At 39.5% G+C, this 27,989-nt stretch overlaps 1 protein-coding gene across 6 annotated transcripts in view; it reads right to left on the bottom strand.

Annotated features, from left to right (window-relative positions):
- The window catches only part of LOC133631076 (partitioning defective 3 homolog), a 412,449-nt gene that overhangs the window by 192,579 nt on the left and 191,881 nt on the right, over positions 1-27,989 (bottom strand). For all 6 annotated transcript variants that reach the window (XR_009821393.1, XR_009821392.1, XM_062023105.1 and 3 more), the window contains exons 8-12: positions 27,819-27,944; positions 24,691-25,088; positions 13,171-13,310; positions 11,350-11,478; positions 4,874-4,915 (exon numbers count right to left, since the gene is read on the bottom strand). Coding sequence is in view for 4 of the 6 variants with exons in the window: in XM_062023105.1 (XP_061879089.1) it covers positions 4,874-4,915; positions 11,350-11,478; positions 13,171-13,310; positions 24,691-25,088; positions 27,819-27,944 (835 nt within the window). In the remaining 2 variants the exon portion in view is untranslated. The remainder of the gene's footprint in view (positions 1-4,873; positions 4,916-11,349; positions 11,479-13,170; positions 13,311-24,690; positions 25,089-27,818; positions 27,945-27,989) is intronic.

Here is a 27,989-nt window from a genome sequence, read left to right as displayed (position 1 = left end):
ATACTATACAGAAACACACGTGCGCACTGCTGGGCATTGAACCACCTCAATTTGTCACTAGTGTACAAAACGGGCAATTACTGTCAAAACTAAAAGGATTGTACAAAACATATTGAATGTGAAAAAGTATATTTGAACCCACAATTTGTAAAGCCATTGGTACCGCTCGTAGTTGGTTGATTCGAGTGGAGGTAGCAGGCAAACCATTTCACCGCCAGGACAGCTTAACTCTTTTCCGGGGTCGGCCGACTTCGTCTCACAAGATCTAGTTTCTCTTTACCGTATTTTTCGGACTATGAATCGCAGTTTTTTTCATAGTTTGTGTGAAATTATTAATCCATTACCGTAAAATATAAAAATATATATTATTTATCTAATTCACGTAAGAGACTAGACGTGTAAGATTTCATGGGATTTAGCGATTAGGAGTGACAGATTGTTTGGTAAACGTATAGCATGTTCTATATGTTATAGTTATTTGAATGACTCTTACCATAATATGTTAAGTTAACATACCAGGCACGTTCTCAGTTGGTTATTTATGCCTCATATAACGTACACTTATTCAGCCTGTTGTTCACTATTCTTTTTTTATTTTAAATTGCCTTTCAAATGTCTATTCTTGGTGTTGGGTTTTATCAAATACATTTCCCCAAAAAATGCGACTTATACTCCAGTGCGACTTATATATGTTTTTTTTCTTCTTTATGATGCATTTTCGGCCGGTGCGACTTATACTCCGGAGCGCCTTATACTCCGAAAAATACCCGTAAATATCCTCCTTGAAATTGCTCTTGGTAATATATATCTGCCACCTAATCAACGTTTTGCTTTGCTTCTTTGTTGGTTAAAAACATGAGTACCGCTGATTTCTCCGCTGGCCGGGTATGGCTCCGGTGCCACTTTCTGCTTTCGTAAATCACAACGTTTGAGTGGATACTTGGGAGTGACAAGTGAGTATCAGTGTAAGGCTACTGTCAACAACTTGTGATCTGATCGGCTATCGCAACTGTCTGTTAATTGAACGTCCGTTGTTCGTTTACACCGCACAACCGCCGCTAATGTTGATTCAGAAGGCCTCCGGCAGAATTCATACAGCGCTGGCAACAGGCTAGCTGAATTCTGATTGGATAAAATATCTAACTTATAAACAGCAGCACTGGAGCCTAATATGACATGCAGAGAATATGATGGAGAGAATATGATGAACACTTTTATATATTTATGGAATGTAAATTAAAAATAAATGTAACTTTTATGAATTTATGATCATGATCACTGACGGCACACCACTAAGTTTGTCTTCTGGGTATCTTATTTTGAAATAATTTGCACTTCCGCCCAAGCGTCACACTATGGCATCTCATTGAGCCTCCTCCATTATTGCGTGCCGTGTAAACTAGCAAAATGAGTTGAAGGGAAACAAGGACTGATTCTGCATTGAGGTGAGTTTATTTTGGTGTGATAATACTGTAGTGATTGGTGTGATACATGCAGACCAGGGGTGTCCAAAGTGCGGCCCAGGGGCCATTTGCGGCCCGCAGCTAATTGTTTACCGGCCCGCCACACATTCTGGAAATACTATAGTAAAAATAAAAAAGAACATTAAAAAAAGTGGAATGAGGTAAAATCTAACGAGAAAAAGTTACAATGTTGACACAAAATCTGCCATGCAGGCTGTTTTTTTTTCTTTTGTCTTTCTTTATTTTTCTTTTTTTGCCATTGCTCAAACAAAAAAAAATAATGTCAAAAAATCCATAATGAATTCTTTTCAGGGCTTCAATTACTTCAAATATTTCACTTTAAAATGTTTTCTGTGGTAAATATTGCATATATTGTGTAGTAGCCATATAAAAACATCAAAGTTTTCTTTGACAAAAGCGCATAAAACAAACAAAATAATAGTCCCAGCATAAAATCGACAGATATATCTGAAGTTGATCTCGTAACTTAAGTGTTGAAAGTAAAAGAAAAACCTAATAAAAATGTATCACTTTATGAGTGGGGCTTTTGGATCCCAAATATAATTAGTGATTTTTTATTTATCTTTTCACTGTGATTACTCAAAAATATGAAAGAATTAAAATCAATGGTGTCCTGCATTATTGATCTTTTAGGGCTCTAATTACCAAATACTGCATATTTCAGTTTTACTATAAAAAAACTAAGTTGTTTTTGACAGAAAAGCCATAAAACATGTTTTTAAATTTGTATTACTTTATATCAACTTGAAGTTGATATAGAGATTTACTGTAAGCGTTAAATAATTAAAAAAAAATAATAATCTGACTTATTTTTAACATTTTAATGACTGAGACCCTTTATGGTCCCCGGAACCCCTAAAGGTAAAATAAATAAAAAATGCATATATTTTGTTATGGTTTGAAAATGAAAATTACCAAAATGGCCCCCACATGCTTTAATTTTTCCGTGTGCGGCCCTCAGTGGAAAAAGTTTGGACACCCCTGATGTAGACTGTTTGGTAAGCATTTAGGTTTTCAGCAGCGAAGGCTTGGAATAACCTACAATCGAATATTAAACTTCAAACCCTTGTTACGTTGAATGAGTTTAAAGCTTCTGTGAAAGGACTGCAGTCTACCTTGTCTGTATGCACATGTGTTATGTGAGCAAGTTTTAATGTCGCAAATGTGATGTTTTATGTATTTGTTTACTGTTTTTAATGTAACCTTGCTGCTGCCCTCTTGGCCAGGTCTCCCTTGGAAAAGAGATCTTTGATCTCAATGGGATTTTACCTGGTTAAATAAAGGCTAATAATAATAATGACTAATAGTTTTTTACTGTGGTCGATGGGGGCAAACGTGCAGCAACGTCCAAAACACACAGATAAACCTCTAAAACACATACAACTTGAAATGTCAACGCCAACAAACCACCCCACCCGGCGGGCCGCCAGAGGTCTGCAGGACCGCAAACCGGTCAATGAGCTCAAGAACATTGGGTACCACCGATCTATAAAAGCTAAGATGATAGCTTAACATATATTTACCTATAGTGGATTCACATCTTTAATGTACATAATGAATCAGTTTTTACATAACGTTGTATGCCGCCCTCAGTGGAAAAGGTTTGCACTTCCCCTCACCCCGTCTAAGTGTAAACTTAGGAGACCCTTCCAGGAACAATGGCGGCGTTTGCTTTGCTGGAAGCCGGCGTTCATGAGGTCGCCACAGTAATCAGCTGCCGCAGGGAAAGATCCACAAGCGTAGGACTGTTTATTTTCACCTCTGAGGTGTTTACGAGTGGTGATAATTACGCCGTATATATCCCAGATGTCTTTCTCAAAGTTTGTGTTCGGCGACAGAAGACTCGCTCTGACTTTTTCCCCCCCGCCAATGAAGACGGAGAAGAAACAAAAAGATGATTTATCATTCGCCTCATGCACCAGCAGCCAGACGGACGAGCTCATCCACAGCCTACAAATATAATTTTTTTCCCCTCCTCTGACTGATACTGCGACGGGAGCGATGGAGCGCATTATTCCAACACAGAGATGGGGAAAATAATCGCTTTTTAGATGCATCGCAATTGGATGGATGATTACAACAATCGATTAGTAAACGTCCATAATCGACAATCAGTGTATTTATTGTAAATAACGTAATGTAATTGTCTGACTGCAGCGAGCCACCTCACTGAGAGATTCGAGCAGCTCCTTTATTATAGGGCACTTATGTTCCAGTTTTGCACACATTTCCATTAATTTAATAAATGTGATGGGAATTAATTTAACTGTTTTTAGTTACAAAAGCACTGTTTTTAAAGGTTGCATGTGATAAACGCTTAAATGTACACCTGCATTAATAGATGCATCAACAATCGAATCGTGAGGTGCCCAAAGATTCCCACCTCTACCCTCCATACTAGAGATGTCTAATGATTTAAAATGTAATATCGGACATTATCGGTATCAAAAAGTAAAAATGTACGGCTTTTTAAAACGCCGCTGTGTACACGGACGTAAGGAGGAGTACAGAGCGCCAATAAACCTTAAAGGCACTGCCTTTGCGTGCCGGCCCAATCACATAATATTTACGGCTTTTCACACACACAAGTGAATGCAACGCATACTTGGTCAACAGCCATACAGGTCACACTGAGGGTGACCGCTGAAACAACTTTAACACTGTTACAAATATGCGCCACACTGTGAACCCACACCAAACAAGAATGACATATACATTTCGGGAGAACATCCGCACCGTAACACAACATAAACACAACAGAACAAATACCCAGAACCCATTGCAGCACTAACTCTTCCGGGACCTACAATATACACCCCCTACTACTCCTTACACCCCCCCCCCTCTCTCCCACCTCAACCCCGCCTACCTTAACCTCCTCATGCTCTCTCAGGGAGAGCATGTCCCAAATTCCAAGCTGCTGTTTTGAGGCATGTTAAAAAAAATAATGCACTTTGTGACTTCAATAATAAATATGGCAGTGCCATGTTGGCATTTTTTCCATAACTTGAGTTGATTTATTTTGGAAAACCTTGTTACATTGTTTAATGCATCCAGCGGAGTATCACAACAAAATTAGGCATAATAATGTGTTAATTCCACGACTGTATATATCGGTATCGGTTGATATCGGTATCGGTAATTAAGAGTTGGACAATATCGGAATATCGGATATCGGCAAAAAAGCCATTATCGGACATCTCTACTCCATACAGATGAAGCCCGCCACGGATTAAAATTAGCGTCACTTTCCTTTGCGTGACTAAAGGCTCTCACTTTGTATTGTTTTTATCCACTTGCTGCTCCCACAGATTACTGTACTAACATCCAAAGGGGATTAGGCCAAAATAAGGGAGCAAAAGGGGGGGGGGGGGGGGGGTCAGTCTTACCAAATCTCTGGGGCTTTGCATCTGCGTCTGGGCCTCGTCCGCCTAGAAGCAAGAAGAAGCAGAAGTCTTTAAACGTAATATCAAAACAACAATGTGAGCATTTATCCTACATTGTCAACTTATTAGACTGATGTACAGTACTATAGCGACCCACTGGGCTCCAATATCACTTTAAAAGACCCTAAAATGAGCCTGCCTCTAACAGCTGTGTGAAAAAGGAAATGAGAAAACCGAACATTTTAACATGTTTCCTTTAAACCATGGGTCTCAAACACGCGGCCCGCGGGCCAATTGTGGCCCGGGAGACGTTATTTTGCGACCCCCACCTTAATATGAAAGTTTAATGTTAGTGCGGCCCGCGAGTTTTAAATGAATGGCGCTTGACAGCGTTGTGTGCGGAGCTGAAGAAATCTACCAATCACGTTGTGGTATGAGGCTCTCGACAATATCGAGGGCGTGCCGTGATGGCACTGTCATCAGTGTCCTCTAGAATCTGTCACCGCATCATCTTTTTCTCCATACTAACAGCGTGCCAGCCCAGACACATGTTGTATGAGGCTTCTAGAGACACACGCAGGTTATTGCAAGACATACTTGAGGAACAGCCATACATGTCACACTGAGGGTGGTCATATTTTATTTTATTTATATTTTAACACTGTTACAAATATGCGCCACACTGTGAACCCACACCAAACAAGAATGACAAACACATTTCGGGAGAACATCCGCACCTAAACACAACATAAACACAACAGAACAAATACCCAGAATCCTTTGCAGCCCTAACTCTTCCGGGCTACAAAAACACCCCCGCTACCCCTAACCCCGCCCAACTCAACCCCCCCCATCTCCCGAATTCGGAGGTCTCAAGGTTGGCAAGTATGCATTGATGTCACTTGCGTAATGCAAGCAGAGAAACATTTTGCCGCTTTTCTATGACACACGCTCTTCCTTCCTCCCTCCCTGCCTCCCTCCCTCGCCCGCCTGCTCGCTCCCGCCCCCGTTGTAAACAGTCCGGGCGGGGAAGACGAGCACTCCGCCGAAGGAGCGAGCGACAATACAAAAGTGTGGTGCACTGGACCCCAGCGCTGATACAGACGTGGTGATGTTAACCCGTTCGGGGCTAATTGTGCTACCGTAACTGTAAACTCCACCGCCCACCCTCCTCCCGTTGGCTCCAGACAGAGACGATTTTTGATGCAATATTTCTTTCACAGGGGCACCCCGACGTGTCTTATTTCATTTCATTTCATTTTTATTTATCTCCTTCATTGATGTGCATCTTTGATCGATAGACAATTATACCTCAATTTTTAAATTATACATTTACACACCAATGCCTGAGAAGGAGCAGGATGAAGAAAAATCTTATATTTTTCTGCCCCCTTCAACATAGTACGTAGTCTTACTTAATGATATCATATAAACAAACAATTACATCCAAATATAACGAAAACAAACAAAAAAACACAAGAAGTGCAAAACTTCATGATGTACAAAACGAACAAAAAAAACAAAATAAGTAGTATACACCTCACAGGATGATACAAAACAAATACAAAACTAGGCAAAAAATAAGTAAAATAATAAATATAAAGCAAAATGTAAACAGTTATGGCTGTCCATATGATCTCATTGTTCTGTCCTTATATATTTTTTCAATTGGAATATATTTTTACAATCTTTTATCTCTTGTAAAGAGAATTCCATAGTTTAACCCCCACCACTGATATACACATTTGTTTTAAAGTTGTCCTTGAATACTGATGTTTGAAATGACCTTTTCTTCTATGCTCTTCATTCTCAGAAGTGATGACAAACATTTTTTGTAAATTTGCTGGTAATGTTTTACTTTTAGCCTTAAACATAACACATAATGTCTGTAACTTTACTAGCTCCTGTAGTTTCAATAAACCCGAATTAATAAATAATATGTTAGTGTGTTTTAAGTAATCTACTTTATGAATAATCCTTATAGCTCTTTTCTGTAGTTGATACAGAGAAAGTTGCGTTGCACAAGGAATACAATTTGAAACGTCATTATACAACTAGACATGCTGAGGAGTATGCAAAATACTAGGGGAGTGAACCGGGTTGCAAATTTTAAAACCAGTCTACTGAGGCAACAAGATTTCGTCAAGAATTGAAATGACCTTTTCTTCTATGCTCTTCATTCTCAGAAGTGATGACAAACATTTTTTGTAAATTTGCTGGTAATGTTTTACTTTTAGCCTTAAACATGACACATAATGTCTGTAACTTTACTAGCTCCTGTAGTTTCAATAAACCAGAATTAATAAATAATATGTTAGTGTGTTTTAAGTAATCTACTTTATGAATAATCCTTATAGCTCTTTTCTGTAGTTGATACAGAGAAAGTTGCGTTGCACAAGGAATACAATTTGAAACGTCATTATACAACTAGACATGCTGAGGAGTATGCAAAATACTAGGGGAGTGAACCGGGTTGCAAATTTTAAAACCAGTCTACTGAGGCAACAAGATTTCGTCAAGAAAGCAAGCGAAAAGAGCGATGCAGCAGTCAAAGCTAGCTACATGGTGAGTGAGATGGTTGCTAGGGCGGGAAAGCCATTCAAAGGAGGTGAATTCATTAAAAAGTGCATGTTAGATTTTTTTTAAGAAATCTTTTCTTGCGGCCCAGCCTCACCCAGTTTCTGCATCCAGTGGCCCCCAGGTAAATTGAGTTTGAGACCCCTGCTTTAAACGGACTAAAGCCGTTTAAAGGTTTTGTTCATATTTCAAGCTCAAGCTCAGCAAAAAACATTGTAAATGTGTAGTAAAGTGTTAAAAAAAAGACTGGCAGTAAAGCTCATGTAATAAGTAAAAGTGCTCCCCTCCTCTGTAAAAACACTTTGCTTTGAATAAAAAGTGCTCTTTCAGTGCACTGGACTTCCTCTCTAAGCCACCTAGTGATGAGATGGTGACAAGGCAGACTTCATGCTAGGCCTGGGCTGATTATACATTTTGCTGACTGATAAATTATTACAAACTATTGTAGATAAACTATATTATTTTCAGGAGGGATGTCTGCCGATAAATGCTTTAAAATATAATATCGGAAATTATTAGTATCAGTTTCAAAATTATCGGTTTCAAAAAGTAAAATTTATGACTTTTTAAAACGCAGCAGAAGTACAGAGCGCCAATAAACCTTAAAGGCACTGCCTTTGCGTGCCGGCCCAGTCACATAATATCTACAGCTTTTCACACACACAAGTGAATGCAAGACATACTTGGTCAACAGCCATACAGGTCACACTAAGGGTGACCGTATAAACAACTTTAACACTGTTACAAATATGCGCCACACTGTGAACCCACACCAAACAAGAATGACAAACACATTTCGGGAGAACATCCGCACCGTAAAAACAACATAAACACAACAAAACAAATACCCAGAACCCCTTGCAGCACTAACTCTTCCGGGACGCTAAAATACAATTTGAGTGGAGTTTATACCGATCGTGAATACATTTACAATATGATACATTATATAGCTTGCATATCATTTCTGTTTACAACATGCAAAGCTTGTTTAATCCTACCCCTTTTCCAATTCAGAATACTTTCTAAGACACTCATTGTTTTCTTTTTGTAACACAATTTACATCAGTGAATTAGTATTACAGTAGTTCTTGGTCAGTTATGATTAACATACTGAGATGAGGAATATTTCATTTTCAAAAAGGTTAAAGACGTTTCTCAAAATGATTCTTCTTTGTACTTTGTAAGCACTTTTAATTTGAACAGCTTCTTAAAGTGGATCATATTGCATGAGTATTGTTTCACTTATTCGCTCAGTCCATTCCATAACTTAATTCCACATACTGATATGCTACAGGTTTCAAGTGTTGTACGTGCATACAAATGTTTTAAGTTAGTTTTTCCTCTAAGGTTATATTTCTCTTCTTTTGTTGAAAATAATTGTTGTACATTCTTGGGTAGTACATTATAGTGTGCTTTGTACATCATTTTAGCTGTTTGCAAATACACCAAATAATTGAATTTGAATATTTTTGATTCAATAAATAAAGGGTTTGTTGTATGTAGGGCTGGGCGATATATCGATATACGCGATATATCGCGGGTTTGTCTCTGTGCGATATAGAAAACGACTATATCGTGATATTCGAGTATACGTTCTCACGCAGTTGCTTTTAGCTGCTGGCATTACACGACAGGCTCTTCCAGGGGCGCCAAAAAGGGGGGGTAAAGGAGACTGATTCTAGGGGCCCATGATGGAGGGGGCCCAGAGAGGCCCCTAATGATGATGAAATTATAATGTTGCCGCTGTGTTGGGGGCCCTGTAAAGATTATTTTCATGGGGCCCAAAATCCCTAGCGGCGCCCCTGGGCTCTTCCCACTGTCTTGTCTCTCCTTCTCACAGACAGACAAGCGCACCTTCTACATACGTCACATACGTATACGCCCTTGCGCAGCAGAGAGGTAGCGGCATGGGTAACGTTAGCTGTGGTGCGAGTGGTAATACGAGAGAAAGAAGGTGCGAATCTGGTAACAAATGAAGGAAGAATTAATTCCCCCAAAAAACAGCAGTGGGTCCATCGTCTGGCGGTGGTTTGGCTTCAAGCGGGAATATGTCGAACAGACAACCGTAATTTGTCAAGTGTGGGGCAAAAGCGTTTCTACAAAAAGTAGCATTACTGCTAAATAGTAGCATCATTTGAAAAGTCACCTGCTAGAGAATGAAGAGTGCTTACTCCGCATGTCAACATCTCCGTTCGGTGCCACACGCCCACACCATCAAAATGCCGAGGCAAACATTTCCAAATCAAACATTTCCAGATCCATGAATTGATTACGTGGATCCCGACTTAAACAGGTTGAAAAACTTATTCGGGTGTTACCATTTAGTGGTCGATTGTACGGAATATGTACTGAACTGTGCAATCTACTAATAAAAGTTTTAATCAATCAATCAATCAATCAATCAAAAAGTCCGCAGGAACCTACCACATAGCGAAGTACGAACACTATTTGGTTTCCTATTATGCAGCTCATTTTTATTTGACACTTATTGAAACATCTTGTGTGACATCATGTTTTAAACTATTGTAGTGGCGTCCTGTACAAAAAGTGCACTTTAATTTAGTGTTGTTTTGATAAGTCATCTTAGTGACAACATGCACAAAAGTGCACTAAGAGCTTGTTTTAAAAGGTCACTGACAATCTTGCACTTTCTGTTTTGGAAATGACATGAATGTTTGTGCCACTGCTTAATAACTGTTTAATAAATACACTTTTGGTAAATTGACTTAGTTGTGATTTCCCTCTCTGCATGAAAGTTTGAAATGAGCATATATTAATGCAGTATGAACAACAATGTTTTAATGTAGACACATAGAATGATCATACAGCTGTGATTATATGCATCAAGTGTTCATTCAAGGCTAAGGCAAAATATCGAGATATATATGGTGTATCGCGATATGGCCTAAAAATATCAAGATATTAAAAAAAGGGCCATATCGCCCAGCCCTAGTTGTATGAATATATTTTCAAATATTGTTTGATTATTGGATTTATTTGTATTCATTAATCAGCCCAGGCCCACTTAACGCCCAGCTCTCATCTCCACAAGTCACTTCCTCTTGTCCAATGCCTGCTATGCATCCCGAACAGCCATAATTGTCACCAATAAGCCCTTTGATTGGCACTACAGGCTGCTTTTGCAACCCTATGTCCCTGCAGGCTGCTGGCTCAGATCTTTTTATGTCAATAAACGAGAGAAAATAGGACTTCAAGTCTGCTTGGCGATACGATGCCACTTAATAAGCTTTGAGTTGGCGCCAGAGAGGAGAGTTTGCCAACAGACGGCACTTCTCAATCATCTCTTGCACTTTAGTGTTTCCTTTTTTTTTTTTTGTCTGTGTAATTACGAGCTCACTTATTAATCCAACTTTGATGTAAGCAGATGTGCGGGACATCACATCTCATTTGCCACACAGGCAATTAGCTCTAACATCTGGCCCCGTGCACGTTTAAAAAAAAAAAAAAAAGAGAACCAGAGTAAGTGGAGTTTTAGGAGTTGTGCGCTTGATTCTGCACACGCACGTCAACTCAAAGGAGAGAAGACGGAGGAGGCTCACGCGCAAAGTGAGAGGACAGTAGCCAAAGATGGGGCACTGGTGGTGGCGAGGATTGAGGCCGGTGACATAACGAGAGACAGAAATGGAGGGAAGGCAATAGAGGTGATGAGAGATGAGGAGAAAAAAACAGTTTCCTCCCAGGCTAGCAGCAGCTTGGTTACAATAAAGAGGAAAGAGGGCGGGGTCGAGGGGTCGAAGGGGGCGCCAGTCTGCATGCTTCATGGATGTGGAAATAGTGTCAAAGCGCTTTGAGTACCTTGAAGGTAGAAAAGCGCTATACAAGTATAACCCATTTACCATTTATAACAGAGTTGCTGAGCAGCAAAGGTGTAGAGTACTTACCACTTCTCGAAGGAGGAACGTATCTTCCTGGCGAAGGACCAGCATCCCCACTGAGCCCCCCATGGGCGTGGACCTGAGGATTGACACCACCTCCTCCTGGGTCCGCCCATTCAGGTCCACTCCATTCACCTGGGCACAATGACACCTGTCAGCCGTTGTGCTTTAATGTCACGTTTCAACGTAATCTGCGGCTCTCAGTAACTGAATTTCTCTTTGGAGATTAATAAAGTCTCGCCCCCTTAAGGAACAACATGGTTATTTTTTTTTATTATTTTCAGAATTGTTTTTTGTTCCCTTTTTCCTTTCTTTTATTGTAACTGGATCTGCGTATGTTCTGTAACTGTATCTCTGTACTGTTATTTTATTTTATCATTTTGAGAATTGTCTTTTTCTTTATTTTATTTGTAATAGGACTTGTGTATGTTTTTGTAACTGGATCTGTGTATTATATTTTACTTTGAGCTTTTGAAAAGGACCCCAGGAAGACCAGCCTGGCGTTTGTGCGTCGGCTAATGGGGATCCTCAATAATCAATAAACAATAAACAATATACAATAAACATGGCCTTATATGATTGCTTTTTTGACTTTTTTTTAATAGTTTTTAACATTGTTTTGACGATCGCCTTTCAAAATTTGTCAATTCTTACTGCTCCATCCATTTTCTACACCACTAATCCCCATTAGCGTCACGGGTAAACTGGAGCCTATCCCAGCTAATTTCAGTACACCCTAGACCGGGGGTCAGCAACCCACGGCTCTCTAGTGCCGCCCTAGTGGCTCCCTGGTGCATTTTTCAAAAAGGTTTGAAAATGGAAAAAGATGGGGGGAAAATAATGTTTTTGTTTCAGTATGTTTTTTGTTTGAGGACAAACATGACACAAACCTTCCCAATTGTTAGAAAGCCCACTGTTTAATATTTTTGTGTGTATGCTTCACTGGTGAAACATTTCCGCGGTTCTTGAACTCACCATAGTGTGGACTCTGACGCAACAGTTTAACATGTAAACTCTTCCACTCCTCTGTCTCATCTTGTCCACCAAACGTTTTATGCTGTGCATGAATGCACAAAGGTGCTCTTTGTTGATGTTGTCGACTTGTTGGGAGTGCTAATCAGGCCTCTTTTGTCAGTGCATGACTGCAAGCTAATCAATGCTAACATGCTATTTAGGCTAGCTGTATGTACATATTGCATCATTACGCCTCATTTGTAGGTATATTTGAGCTCATTTTATATCCTCTACTTTTATCCTCTTTGTATATAATTTAGTTTTGCATGTCTCATGACACATTTTCTGTATGTAATATTGGCTGCATTTCAGATTGTTGTGTGCCATGTTGTTCCAGACCACAGCAAACAATACCTATCTTGCCAAAGATTGTATTAAATCTATTAAAAGAAGACAGCCTGCCGTTTCCTTTAACTTGGACAAACACATCTATTATACCTTTGGCCATTAAAAGCCTGTCATTTCCAGGAGTTATCTCACCTTCTGAGTAGCCTCTGATTTACTAATGTTGTAAAAATGTGTAGAATAAATATTACATTTCAACATTTCTGTCAACGAAGATTTGCTTCAGCCTGCGACACATAGTCATTTTGATAGTAGGCTATTATAGCTAATATAGACACTTACGTCATGTGTTGCCTTCATGTTGCCTTTCATTTTTTGCGGTTCCAGAAAGATTTGTTTTTTGTATTTTTGGTCCAATATGGCTCTTTTAACATTTTTGGTTGCCGACCCCTGCCCTAGACTGAGGGACTCTTACTCCTTTATTACCAAATGAGATATGTACAAACACGATTAACAAGTCTTTCTCACCTCCAGTAACCTATCCCCAGCCTTGAGGCGGCCATCTTGAATCGCAGCTCCCCGTGGTAAAATGTTCTTCACGTAGATGGGCGCCGAGCCGCCGATGGGGACGTCCCGTGAAGTGATGCTAAAGCCGAGTCCTTCCGGTCCTGCAGGACAAGATGCGATGAAGATAATCGAACATAAGCTGTCACCGGATGTAAAGTACAGCTCTGATAATAACGACAAGCAGTGCGCGGGGAGCCATTCACATGACCATTTTAAGACTGAAGAGTAAACAAAAGGTTGGCAAGCGGAAATTGTCTTAACCACAGGGACCATTTGTCATTTTGCTGATTTTATTGGGACTTCCTGTGTGGAGGCGGCCCCATTGACTCAACAGTATACACTCAGCTACATAAAGTGGCTACACTACTGTAAAAACAGTGGTCAGTATGATACAGTACACCATAATCCTAAACATACAGGCAGTTCTTATGTTGCAATATTTTGTGCTATGTTTCATAATTATGTACGCAAAAATAACAACCGACTTAAAGAGCCATCTGCAGGCTAATCATCAGGACATCTACGCAACAGTAAGTAGGCCTAAGGTAATATTTCCAAATGACTCATACTGTACTGAATTACTGTTACTATTAAGGACAGTAGAGAAAGACCACTACTTTTGTAGTACGCCATTAGCAAGCTTGCCCGCTAATCTAGAATAAAAACTAGTTTGCTTCTTCACGTGACCCTTTTAGTCATACACTACCGTTCAAAAGTTTGGGGTCACCCAAACAATTTTGTGGAATAGCCTTCATTTCTAAGAACAAGAATAGACTGTCGAGTTTCAGATGAAAGTTCTCTTTTTCTGGCCATTTTGAGCGTTTAATTGACCCCACAAATGTGATGCTCCAGAAACTCAATCTGCTCAAAGGAAGGTCAGTTTTGTAGCTTCTGTAACAAACTAAACTGTTTTCAGATGTGTGAACATGATTGCACAAGGGTTTTCTAATCATCAATTAGCCTTCTGAGCCAATGAGCAAACACATTGTACCATTAGAACACTGGAGTGATAGTTGCTGGAAATGGGCCTCTATACACCTATGTAGATATTGCACCAAAAACCAGACATTTGCAGCTAGAATAGTCATTTACCACATTAGCAGTGTATAGAGTGTATTTCTTTAAAGTTAAGACTAGTTTAAAGTTATCTTCATTGAAAAGTGCAGTGCTTTTAATAAAAAAATAAGGACATTTCAATGTGACCCCAAACTTTTGAACGGTAGTGTATATAAATCAAAATTTGAAAAAAAAAAGGTTAATCTCAGCTAAAATAATAAAACACATTAAGGTTAGTGTGAAATGTACTTATTGAAATATTCATGGAGTGCAGGTCTTGTTGTGAATTTATACGTTTTTGAGATGCTCTGCAATAATAAATAATAAAAGTTTCAAGACAACTTCAAAGATGCGTTGTCTGTTATATGTTAAGTTATATTTTTAGTCGACAAAATTCCCCGTAATTTTAGTCGACTGAGATGCTAAGGAATTTAGTCGACTAAAACTAGACTACCGGTAAATCTAAATCAATTTACATGATTAAAAATGACTAAAACTAAATGAAAATATGCTATCAAAATTAACACTGGCCGGTGGTATGATGAAATAAAAACCTCCTTGTTTAACAAGTATCAAAATATTCCCAAAAGAAGACAATTTATTTTTATGTGACAAGACACCAGCACATCCCGGTGGTAAGCAGAAACCTAAGACAGTTGGCTAAAATTAGCAATTTTTTTTTTATGTCGCGGATGATTCTAATAACGCCAGGTGTTATTTGAACACATTGAAACATTACCAAGAACACTAAATGGCAGTGGAAATGTGTAGTTATCCGTTAGATCCTGAGCTTTAAAGTTACTTCCGCTAACTTAAGTTATTAGCATGTACAATTCTCCTCTTTTACTTTATTTACATTTCCGCATAGCTTAACTGCATAGAAACGTACTGACTGTAAAAAGTGACATGACGTCACACAAGGCAGCACACATCTTCAATGACTACTTTCCAACAATTAAAAACAACATTTATATCATGTGCTGTCACCTGTGCCAATAGAAAAGTTCACATTTCAGCATGCAAGAATTCCACTTGAGAAAACGTGTTGCAATTAACTGTATATGATTTTTACGTTTTGCACACGCATGCTCACATTAACTACTATTGTAGTCCAAGAACCATTAAAAAATAGCTACTAAAAAAAGAAGTTACTCACAAGTTACTCAAACTCTTGAATAGCTTTTTCGCGGAATACTTATCTACTCTTACTCAAGTCATTATTTTGAGGACTACTTTTTACTTAAACTCAGACTTTCTTTTAGTGTCATTCAAATTTGAACTTTGCAGTACAGATAAGAACGAACTTTCGTTGCATTAGCTCGTTTTAGTGCAGGATAAAAGAGCAATAAGGTGCAGATATAAATAGATGTAAATACTTTTACTTGAGTCATATTATTCTGAAGTAACTGTACTCTTACTAATTTGGCTACTTTACTTTTCATGTTATTGCTCAATGTTTGATTTTTTTGTTGTGTTTTACATTGTAGCTGTGTGTAGAAATAGTGCTGCTGAATTGGCAGCTTGTTGCATCAATTCTGTGCTCTTTTTTAAAGTCTGTTCAAGTCCTTTGTGTTCTTTGATGTTTCCCACTTGTTTTCTTTTTCTTTTAGTCTTTCTTGTGGACTTTTTGTATCTGCTCTGCAACCACATAATTATCCCATTGTGGGATAATTAAAGTCTATCCTCTCCTATCCTATGAAATGAAGAAGGAGAAGACGTATATAAATCGTTAACGGTAGCACACAGACGTATCCAAAGATCATCAACACTGCCGAGGGATAAACAAACCAATTATGAGAGGAATTTGCAGCAGGAAATTACGATTAAGTCTACATCCTGTCCAGACTGTTGCTGTATTTGTGCGTTCAATCACCAAGTTGATGATTAATGTTGGGAAGCAACAAATTGGAATTAGTGTCCGTTATTATCAGTAGCCAGTGAAGAGGTCACTCTTGTTCCACGTGATGGATGATTGACTGCTAAATTATGATACAATTAGGCTGACCATATTCTGAGATCCCAAAAAGAGGACACTAGGGCTGCAACTAACGATTAATTTGATAATTGATTAATCCGTCGATTATTACTCCAATTAATCGTTTAATAATCGGATAAAAGAGACAAACTACATTTCTATCCTTTCCAGTATTTTATTGGAAAAAAAACAGCATACTGGCACCATACTTATTTTGATTATTGTTTCTAAGCTGTTTGTACATGTTGCAGTTTATAAATAAAGGTTTATTAAAAAAAAAAAAAAAAAAAAAAAAATTGCCTCTGCGCATGCGCATAGCATAGATCCAACGAATCGATGACTAAATTAATCGCCAACTATTTTTATAATCGATTTAATCGATTAGTTGTTGCAGCCCTAGAGGACACATGTATGCGTGACAAGGCGGGCAGCACGCCAAGGCCGGGACTAGGTGGAAATTTGCCAATGATACTTGAACTTGCTTTATATATAGTATATTTATTTAAATAAAGCATTTTTTCCTCCTCTGTTGACAGCAGTGTTGGCGCAAGGAACTTTCAAAATGGGGTACCATGGACCCCATCAAGTCATAAAAATGGGGTCCCACAGTAAATTTTTGGGGTCCCACGTTTCTGTAAGCGTTTTGAAAACAAATGATAAAACGTATGCATTATCCTGTTGTATCTCACATTCTATATTGTGTTTTGGAAAAAAGGTGGTCATAAACGTTACTTAATTCATTAAAAGAAATAATAAAAAAAGAAGACAAATTTGTATGCTTTTGTAAATGTATTCAGTTATAAACATTCACTTTCTTCTTTCCTTCATGGATCTAAACTTTACCGCTGCTGGTAGTTTTTTCTATGTTTTTATTTAATAAGTTGTAGGTGTATTTATTTCAGTATAAAAGTGTAAAAAGGGTTTTGCTTCGGTCATGAAATGATGATAATGGTGTGCCAGGGCATACATACATTTAATATTTAACGCTTAAATCTCTGGAGTGTACATCAACTTCAGATCTATTCCTCATTTCAAAATGTTTTATTTTTATTATGTTGTTTTTTTGTGTTTGTTTCCCGCCCTTTTTTGTCAAACAAAACTATGTTTTTTTATGGCACACACAAACTATGCAAAAATCTGGAGGCGGGGTTTGGTGGTAGCGGGGGGTGTATATTGTAGCGTCCCGGAAGAGTTAGTGCTGCAGGGGGGTCTGGGTATTTTTTTCTGTTGTGTTTATGTTGTGTTACGGTGCGGATGTTCTCCCGAAATGTGTTTGTCATTCTTGATTTGGTGTGGGTTCACAGTGAGGCGCATATTTGTAACAGTGTTAAAGTTGTTTATACGGTCACCCTCAGTGTGACCTGTATGGCTGTTGACCAAGTATGCTTGCATTCACTTGTGTGTGTGAAAAGCCGTAGATATTATGTGATTGGGCCGGCACGCAAAGGCAGTGCCCAATATTGTAGTCTGGGTGGAAATCGGGAGAATTCGGGAGAATGGTTGCCCCAGGAGATTTTAGGGAGGGGCACTGAATTTCGGGAGTCTCCCGGGAAAATCGGGAGGGTTGGCAAGTATGTCAACCAATCCACTCCCTCCCTCGCTCTCTCGCTCTCTCTGTCCCTCCCTCACGTATGCTACTGCTAGCGCACACCTTCACAATTTGTTTTGTTTTTAACCCCTTCTTAACCCTGGACGTACATTGAAAATACACGCAACTCTGACTCAAAATGCCGGACATTTGAGGCATTTAAGAAACCCCGCCCGGACAGCTCGGACAGCCCCGCATTAGAGGACATGTCCGGGGGAAAGAGGACGTATGGTCAGTCTAGATAAAATGCTTTTGCGAACCCCGATCAAGTGTCTGCGTTGTTTTGTTAGAGAGATTTGCTGAGAAAGTCTGCCATGTTACTGTAAACACGTAATGTCAGACAACAACGTGCACTAATCCCAGCTGCCCGTCTGACCGAAGGAGCTATTTTTCTTCTAATCTTCCACGCTGATGATACAATGGAGTCCCCACAGGCCCACGGGGTGAACTATTAGACTCCAGCACTGCCTCATTTCAACAGGGAGGAGGCTCTCCAAAAAGGCCCATTAGCGTGATGGAAACGCACCAACACAATTTGTTTTGCTACGATGGAGTTTTTAAACATTTTGCGAGGAGACGGTTGAAACAAAAACAAGGCGGATGTTTTAAAGCCGCGCTTAAAGCCGTGGGATTAAGTCGGCGCTACGATCGACACGGACGAGCCAAGCGGTCTCTTGCAAGACGCCGCTAATCTCCGCTGACGTCTGCTTCGACAAAAGCAAACAGCAGGCGCAACAAGAGAAGATACCATCTTTGGCTGCTGGTACAACAGGTCTGGTGGCATGTAAGGAGATTTGAGGGCTCAGGGAGGGGCGAAGGGGGGAGTAAAAAAAAAAAAGCTCCAACAACAACCAGCTGTGTGCTTCATGATTTATGCTCCACTACGCCTCGCGAGAGGAAGTGGATTTGGGTGAAAACTTGCTCAGGCATATGGTGCGGTCCTGTCAGCCTCTTTGCTGCGGCATCTTGACAGCACAAAGGGACCAGCCGCTGCTTAGCAACAAGCTCTCTGGCCCCCGACGCCTGGCTTCCTGTTGGCAGAGGTGAGCGCCACCTCTGCCAACTGTCAGTCAAAGGCAACACACTGGAATTATTATCAAAATGTAATCTTTTAAAGATACCTCGACATCTGCCTGTTGCTTCATACCACAGGCGGACCTCATGTTACGTTTTGTGGTTGTGATGAACTCCCATAAATGATTAGTAGGGATGTCCGTATTATCGGCTGATAAATGCTTTAAAATGTAATATCGTAAATTATCGGTATCGTTTTTTTTTATTATCGGTATCGTTTTTGTTGTTGTTGTTGGTTTTTTTTATTAAATCAACATAAAAAACACAAGATACACTTACAATTAGTGCACCAACCCAAAAAACCTCCCTCCCCCATTTACACTCATTCACACAAAAGGGTTGTTTCTTTCTGTTATTAATATTCTGGTTCCTACATTATATATCAATACATATCAATACAGTCGGCAAGGGATACAGTCCGTAAGCACACATGATTGTGCATGCTGCTGGTTCACTAATAGTACTAACCTTTAACAGTTCATTTTACTCATTTTCATTCATTACTAGTTTCTATGTAACAGTTCTTATATTGTTTTACTTTCTTTTTTATTCAAGAAAATGTTTTTAATTTATTTATCTTATTTTATTCTATAAATTTTAAAAAAAAGGACCTTATCTTCACCATACCTGGTTGTCCAAATTAGGCATAATAATGTGTTAATTCCACGACTGTATATATCGGTATCGGTTGATATCGGTATCGGTAATTAAAGAGTTGGACAATATCGGAATATCGGATATCGGCAAAAAGCCATTATCGGACATCCCTAATGATTAGTATTGTACAAAAAAGACGGGCATGAAATGGAGGATTATACGTAGTTGTGCATTGCTAAACTTTTGTTGTTTTTACTGAACTTTCTTCCCTTTATGATGTCTCCCAAAGCATGAGACAAACTCTTTAGATGGCAGTGTGTCAAAAAAATGAAAGTGAAAGTAAAATTATACATGTCAAAATGTTGAGAAAGTGTAGAAATCAACATTGGAGGCATGTTTAGTCAAACGTTGTGAGCCTCATTAAGGGTAAAGATGGTATTTATGTACATGTGAAAGGATCTGCTCTTATGAAATAGACAGTGATAATTAAGCAGCAAAGTGGTCTCAATATTGACACTTGATGTCCCTCCCTCTATTGCTACACCCCTTGGGGCGGTATAGCTCAGTTGGTAGTGGCCGTGCCAGTAACTTGAGGGTTGCAGGTTCGATCCCCGCTTCCGCCATCTTAGTCACTGCCGTTGTGTCCTTGGGCAAGACACTTTACCCACCTGTTCCCAGTGCCACCCACACTGGTTTAAATGTAACTTAGATATTGGGTTTCACTATGTAAAAGCGCTTTGAGTCACTAGAGAAAAGTGCTATATAAATATAATTCACTTCACTTTCAGTAATAAACGTGCAACATAACCAGAGGAATAAAAGTAAGGAAGTGTTCTCATTTTTAGTACGATTTCATGTTATTCCTGTATTTTATATGGACTTAATGTGTTCGATGTACAGTGTGACTGACTTAAGTGTCCATTTAAATATAAGTTCTGACTTACAGTAAAACTCGACTTACATGGTGGTCAGGGCCGCCCCACCTTAAACGCAGACTTTCGTGAAGAAGCGAACGTAGAATTTAAATTCATGAATAACTGAGCAAATTTATTTGAAATGTAAGCCTTCTGTGGCGCACACCATTAATGCTCTTCTTAAAGGGCAGAGGTATTCGGATTGAATACGGTTGAAGTGTGGATGGTCAGATTCAAAAATGTATGTGTTAATTATGTCAAAGTAATTATTTTCCACTCAAAAACTTAATTCTTGAAAATTTGGTAACACTTTAGTATGGGGAACATATTCACCATTAATTAGTTGCTTATTAAAGTAACAAAGACTTAATTTAGAGTTATTTGGACACTAGGGGAACATATAAGGGTTAGGGTTACTAATAAGCAATAATTCTGAGGTTATTGAGGGAAGACTCTTAGTTAATGGCTTACTGGTTGTATAATAGGGCCATGCAGAATAAGGCATTAATAAGTACTTAATAATGACTAATTAAGAGCCAATATGTTACTAATTTGCATGTTAATAAGCAACTAATTAATGGTGAATGCGTGTTCCCCATACTAAAGTGTTACCGAAAAAATGTTCCCCAATGAATATGTATTATTACAAAACATGCATCAAATAATATTCAAGTTTGATTACAAAAGTATAACAGTTATTTCACATAAATAAAACGTGTGGAATAAAAGGTGGTGGGCCACACAAATAAAATTCTGCTTGGAGCCCCAAATGACCTGATGGTTATCATGGGAATGGAACTCATATGTAGACCTAAGACCTCCTATAGTTGCACTTCAATATTACATTTCATTACACAACAAACGGGGAAGACTAAAAGATTTTTTGAGTTTTCGAGGGAGTCTGGGGGCATTTTACCGTCAATCATAACATTATATTAAAACATATCAAAACATGTATTGGTATGTCAGACTTAGCCTTTTCGTGGTTTAACTCCTATTTTACTGACAGGATGCAGTGCATCTCCAATAGCAACGTGACCTCGGAGTATGTTAATGTAACGTGCGGAGTTCCACAGGGTACGGTTCTTGGTCCTTCCCTCTTTAGCATCTACATGCTGCCGCTAGGTGACATCATACGCAAATACGGCGTTAGCTTTCACTGTTATGCTGATGACATCCAACTCTACATGCCCCTAAAGCTGACCAACATTTAACAACCAAACAATTATACAGAGCGACTTGGTAAAGAATCTGCGTATTATCTTCGACCCAACTCTCTCGGTTGAGTCACACATTAAGAGTGTTACTAAAACAGCCTTCTTTCATCTCCGTAATATCGCTAAAAGGAGTCCCAATTTGTCCACAAGCGACGCTGAGATCATTATTCATGCGTTCGTTACGTCTCGTCTCGATTACTGTAACGTATTATTTTCGGGTCTCCCTATGTCTAGCATTAAAAGATTACAATTAGGTACAAAATGCGTCTGCTGGACTTTTGACAAGAACAAGACAGTTTGATCATATTACGCCTATACTGGCTCACCTGCATTGGCTTCCTGTGCACTTAAGATCTGACTTCAAGGTTTTACTACTTACGTATAAAATACTGAACGGTCTAGCTCCATCCTATCTTGCTGATTGTATTGTACCATATGTCCCGGCCAGAAATCTGCGTTCAAAGAACTCCAGCTTCACTTATTAGTGATTCTCAGAAATACACTCAGACGCTTTCTTAACAAGCGGTAACAAACGCTGCTGTTCGGCACAACTCATGCTCAGACACTCAAGCTCTCACACACAACAGCACCACTTCTTAAAGTCACACACACACATCACAAATATTGAGTATTGTCTTGTGGCGCGAGCGTTTCTTTCTAAAATACCAATTTAGTTATCCACCATTTTTGTTTTGATTATGCCACAAATGGGAAAATAAACTTAACATTAATTAATTATTTTTAAAACTTCATATAATGTCTGCTGTTCTTATGTCCAATGTTTTCCTTCGTCTAGTATCGATAAAATCGATTGATTCCCTTTTAAAACGATCTTGGATGGATACCTATTTTTTGGAAGGCAAACTTGCCTAGCACAGATCGATACCATTGAAGTTAAAGGCCTACTGAAAGCCACTACTACCGACCACACAGTCTGATAGTTTATATATCAATGATGAAATCTTAACGTTGCAACACATGCCAATACGGCCGGGTTAACTTATAAAGTGCAATTTTAAATTTCCCGCCACATTTCCGGTTAAAAACGTTTTATTATGCTGACGTATGCGTGTGACGTCACGAGGACAAGGGAAGTATTCGGAGCCCGGAGAATCCTATACAACAAGCTCTGTTTTCATTTCATAATTCCACAGTATTCTGGACATCTGTGTTGGTGAATCTTTTGCAATTTGTTTAATGAACAATGGAGGCTGCAAAGAAGAACGTTGTAGGTGGGATCGATCGGTGTATTAGCGGCTGGCTGTAGCAACACAACAAGGACTACTTACTTAGCAGACGCCTAGCCGATGCTAGCCGCCAAACCCACGGATGAAGTCCTTTGTCGCACCGTCGATCGCTGGAACGCAGGTGAGCACGGCTGTTGATGGGCAGATGAGGGCTGGCTGGCGTAGGTGGAGCGCTAATGTTTTTATCATAGCTCTGTGAGGTCCGGTTGCTAAGTTGCTAAATTAGCCTTAGCGTCGTTAGCAACAGCATTGTTAAGCCTTACCAGGCTGAGAATTTTTAACCGTGTAGTTACATGTACATGGTTTAATAGTATTGTTGATCTTCTGTCTATCCTTCCAGTCAGGGATTTATGTATTTTGTTTCTATCTGCATTTGAGAACGATGCTATCACGTTAGCTCAGTAGCTAAGTGTGTCACCGATGTATTGTCGTGGAGATAAAAGTCACTTTGAATGTCCATTTCGCGTTCTCGACTCTCATTTTCAAGAGGATATAGTATCCGAGGTGGTTTAAAATACAAATCCGTGATCCACAATAGAAAAAGGAGAGAGTGTGGAATCCAATGAGCCAGCTTGTACCTAAGTTACGGTCAGAGCGAAAAAAGATACGTCCTGCACTGCCTCTAGTTCTTCACTCTAACGTTCCTCATCCACGAATCTTTCATCCTCGCTCAAATTAATGGGGTAATCGTCGCTTTGTCGCTCCAAATCTCCCTCGCTCCATTGTAAACAAAGGAAAATTGTGCGGAATACTACCTCCTGTGACGTCACGCTACTTCCGGTACAGGCAAGGCTTTTTTTAATCAGCGAGCAAAAGTTGCGAACTTTATCGTCGATGTTCTCTACTAAATCCTTTCAGCAAAAATATGGCAATATCGCGAAATGATCAAGTATGACACATAGAATGGATCTGCTATTCCCGTTTAAATAAAAAAAATTCATTTCAGTAGGCCTTTAAGGAATATACATACAGGTAAATCAATCTATCGTTACACCCTTATTTATTTTCTCTACGATTTAAAAAATTGCCAACGGTAAAAATAGCTAATGGTTTGCAAATTTCCTAATGAAATCCAAGGAAAAAAATGCACGGTCCCTCACAAACAGGGTTTGCATGGCGTGTGCCTGTTTGTTTGTTAGCAGGTCTCAAATATACATACTTGCCAACCTTGAAACCTCCTAACTCGGGAGATGGAGAGGATGGGGGGGTGTATATTGTAGCGTCCCGGAAGAGTTAGTGCTGCAAGGGGTTCTGGGTATTTGTTCTGTTGTGTTTATGTTGTGTTACAGTGCGGATGTTCTCCCGAAATGTGTTTGTCATTCTTGTTTGGTGTGGCGCATATTTGTAACAGTGTTAAAGTTGTTTGCGGATACCCTCAGTGTGATCTGTATGGTTGTTGACCAAGTATGCCTTGCATTTACTTATGTGTGTGTAAATGCCGCATATATCATGTGACTGGGCCGGCCCGCTGTTTGTATGGAGGAAAAGCGGACATGATGACAGGTTGTAGAGGATGCTAAAGGCAGTGCCTTTAAGGCACGCCCCCAATATTGTTGACCGGGTGGAAATCGGGAGAAATTCGGGAGAATGGTTGTCCCGGGAGATTTTCGGGAGGGGCACTGAAATTCGGGAGGCTCCCGGAAAAATCGGAAGGGTTGGCAAGTATGCAAATATAATGTTTAATGTTTTTAATAGAAGTGTGACCAATGTATCAATATTTTTGCTGACCAAATTATAAACTGCAAAGAAAATTCAGGAGGTGAGGCAGACAGTATTCTGACGCACCTGAAGGCGGTGTATGCGTCAATCTTACCTTTATTCAGCAGAATGTTAAGCCTCCTCCCCAGTTTTTTGCTGTATCCACTAGGGGTCGGCGTGGAGTTCCTCTGAGGTGAGTGGATCTGACCAGTGGGAGGTTTGGCGGCAAAAACGGTCGGGTGATTTGAGGGCGGGTAGCCATCGGTCTGGTCTGGATGAGGATGAGAGTGCGGGTGTGTTTGGGAGCCGTGTCGGGACATCCTTTGAGGGGCGGCGTGATCCATGCCCGCCACGGTGCCGCCGGATATAGAGTCTGGACTGAAGCGGCCCGAGGAATACGCGGGGTTCCTCTCTGCGTGGGACAGATGCTCGTAATGGGCCTTCATGGACGAAGGAACCACGTGGAACATGATGACTGGCGAGCGCATGGCCTGACGGAACATGTTCTGGGCTCTGGAAGGAGGAGGTGGACACGTTTAAAAAGGACAGCGCGGAAAAACGTGTGTCAAGTACAGTATAAATACACCTTTGAGAGTCATCAACTATCTTTTTACGCCCTCCCACATATCTTATTTCTATGCGCCATCCATCTTCAAACACCTGAACATTGTGATGTGTTAATTAGGACTTCCTGTTTAATGCAGGCTCAACTGTCTCTGACGGCTCCATCACCTAATCCTCTCATTTGGCTGCAGATGAAGTAACCCCCCTACAGCTTGGATGGTTTGCAGAAAATCCCCCTCTAAACCTCGAACCCCCCCCAAGCCCAGGCGGTGCGAGCTCATGTCCTATACAGTATGCCCAGATGGAACCTTATGTTGGCTTGTCAGCACTCCGGAGCAACAGATCCTTCGCTAGCTCCATCTGCTCCGGTCCATCACATGTTGCTATGACTTGTGCACTGGCAGCTGAGAGGACATTTAAGTCAATGGCGGAGGAACAAGAACTTTTATTGCATTCCAACTCTCTGCCGTGAAATACCTCGGCCCCCTTTTTTCCCAGCAAACTAATAAAGTTCTCTGGGGAGGATGGACTCATACAATAACACGACTAACTACAACATCTTGTCTTTTCGAGCCAGCTTCTGCTGTCTGGCTCTCTCTCTGCTGCGGCAGGAGATTAACTTCCGCAAATACGTGCTCAAAACTGTCGCGGCATATTGACACGGATCCAACAATAATGCAACTGACACAGCATGAGCATTACAAGTACAAATCCCCCATTTGGGGCGGTGCAGCTGGATAAACCCATTAGCATCCGCGTGGCAAGCGTGCGAGATACACTTTGTGTGATACATAATGTGGATATCATCCATGAAGCAGAAACACCTAATCAACACAGAGCACACAAAACTTGTAAGACAAGCGTCCATCCCCATGCAGCATGTAGGATCTAATGAGGAGTTAGCAGGTAGATTTGCATAGTGATGCAAAAAGTGGGATGAGCGTTAAAAGACAGTAAGAGCGTTAGAAACCGTATTCTACTTCTCTAAAGGGCATGGGGGGAATAAAGAGGAATAAAATGACATAAAATGTTACTCTCTATTTAATGCTGCCCTTTTATTTGCTTCAGCTGTTACATATACTGTAGTATTGTACATGGTAATTGTTATATATTATATAAAAAATATAATATAATGTAATAATATATCAGTATATATTATATACTGTATATATAATATGTAAATATTACATATAGGGCTGCAACAACTAATCGATTAAATCGATTATAAAAATAGTTGGCGTTTAATTTAGTCATCGATTCGTTGGATCTATGCTATGCGTATGCGCAGAGGCTAATTTTTTTATTTAATTTTTTTTAATTTTTTTTATAAACCTTTATTTATAAACTGCAACATTTACAAACAGCTGAGAAACAATAATCAAAATAAGTATGGTGCCAGTATGCTCTTGTGTTTTTTCCTGACCTAATGTATATATATAAATATATATATATATATATATACATATATATATATATATATATATATATATATATATATATATATATATATATATATATATATATATATATATATATATATATGTATATATATATATATATATATACACTACCGTTCAAAATATAGACATTAAAATGTCTATATTTTTTAATGAAGATAACTTTAAACTAGTCTTAACTTTAAAGAAGTACACTCTATACATTGCTAATGTGGTAAATGACTATTCTAGCTGCAAATGTCTGGTTTTTGGTGCAATATCTACATAGGTGTATAGAGGCCCATTTCCAGCAACTATCACTCCAGTGTTCTAATGGTACAATGTGTTTGCTCATTGGCTCAGAAGGCTAATTGATGATTAGAAAACCCTTGTGCAATCATGTTCACACATCTGAAAACAGTTTAGCTCGTTACAGAAGCTACACAACTGACCTTCCTTTGAGCAGATTGAGTTTCTGGAGCATCACATTTGTGGGGTCAATTAAACGCTCAAAATGGCCAGAAAAAGAGAACTTTCATCTGAAACGTGACAGTCTATTCTTGTTCTTAGAAATGAAGGCTATTCCACAAAATTGTTTGGGTGACCCCAAACTTTTGAACGGTAGTGTATATATATATAATAATAATAATAATAATAATAATAATAATTTTTCTCTCAATCTGGCCCCTTGAGTCAAAATATTTGCTCAGGTCTGTTAAAGACAGATATTATTCAGTCCTGGCACCCCTGGTAGCCCGGTTAACGTCCTGGTGGCCCACCAAACATCTTGGTAGCGTTGGCTACTGTCCAGGTAGAATTGGTTAACTTCCTGGTACAACTGTCTTACTTCCTGGTAGCCTGGCTAATGTTCTGGTACCTTGGCTAATTTCCGAGTAGCATGGCTAATTTTGTTCTGTGAACTTGCAACATTTCTTTTATGCAGTTGTTTTAGGAGTTTGTGTGTGTTTTTGGCATTTTATTTTGCATTTGTTTTTAACCCCATGATCTATATGATTGCAGCATTTCTAATGAGGAGCATTTTCTGTTGCAGTATAAAGACGCTTTTGGATCATTTATGTGTTTGGAGAGTTTGGCCCTGCCAGCCACTATAGTGAATACTGGTCGGCAAAGATTTGAATAAAAAGTAGAGGGAAGAAGCAAAAGGGAACAACGAAGGCTTGTAAAAAGCCATCAAAGTTCTGCAGGGGGGGTTTAGAACTCAGCTGCTGAGCCACTTTCTTACTGTTCAAAGCGGATGTTTCTCAGGTCTCCATTATTGATTCTGACGATACAGTCGCTCTCTTGGAAAAGGACTTGCTGCTGGGCCTTGCCTCCATGCTCCAGACGCTTGACCAACAAACCAAGAGTCCTGTAAGGTCCAAAAGCTCAAAGTCAACATAATAAAAGACACGGT

This window comes from Entelurus aequoreus, linkage group LG16 (assembly GCF_033978785.1).
Source record: "Entelurus aequoreus isolate RoL-2023_Sb linkage group LG16, RoL_Eaeq_v1.1, whole genome shotgun sequence".
In the NCBI taxonomy this organism is placed as follows: domain Eukaryota; kingdom Metazoa; phylum Chordata; class Actinopteri; order Syngnathiformes; family Syngnathidae; genus Entelurus; species Entelurus aequoreus.
The sequence above is the reverse complement of the archived record's forward strand: the minus strand, read 5'-3'. Positions and strand labels throughout refer to the sequence as shown.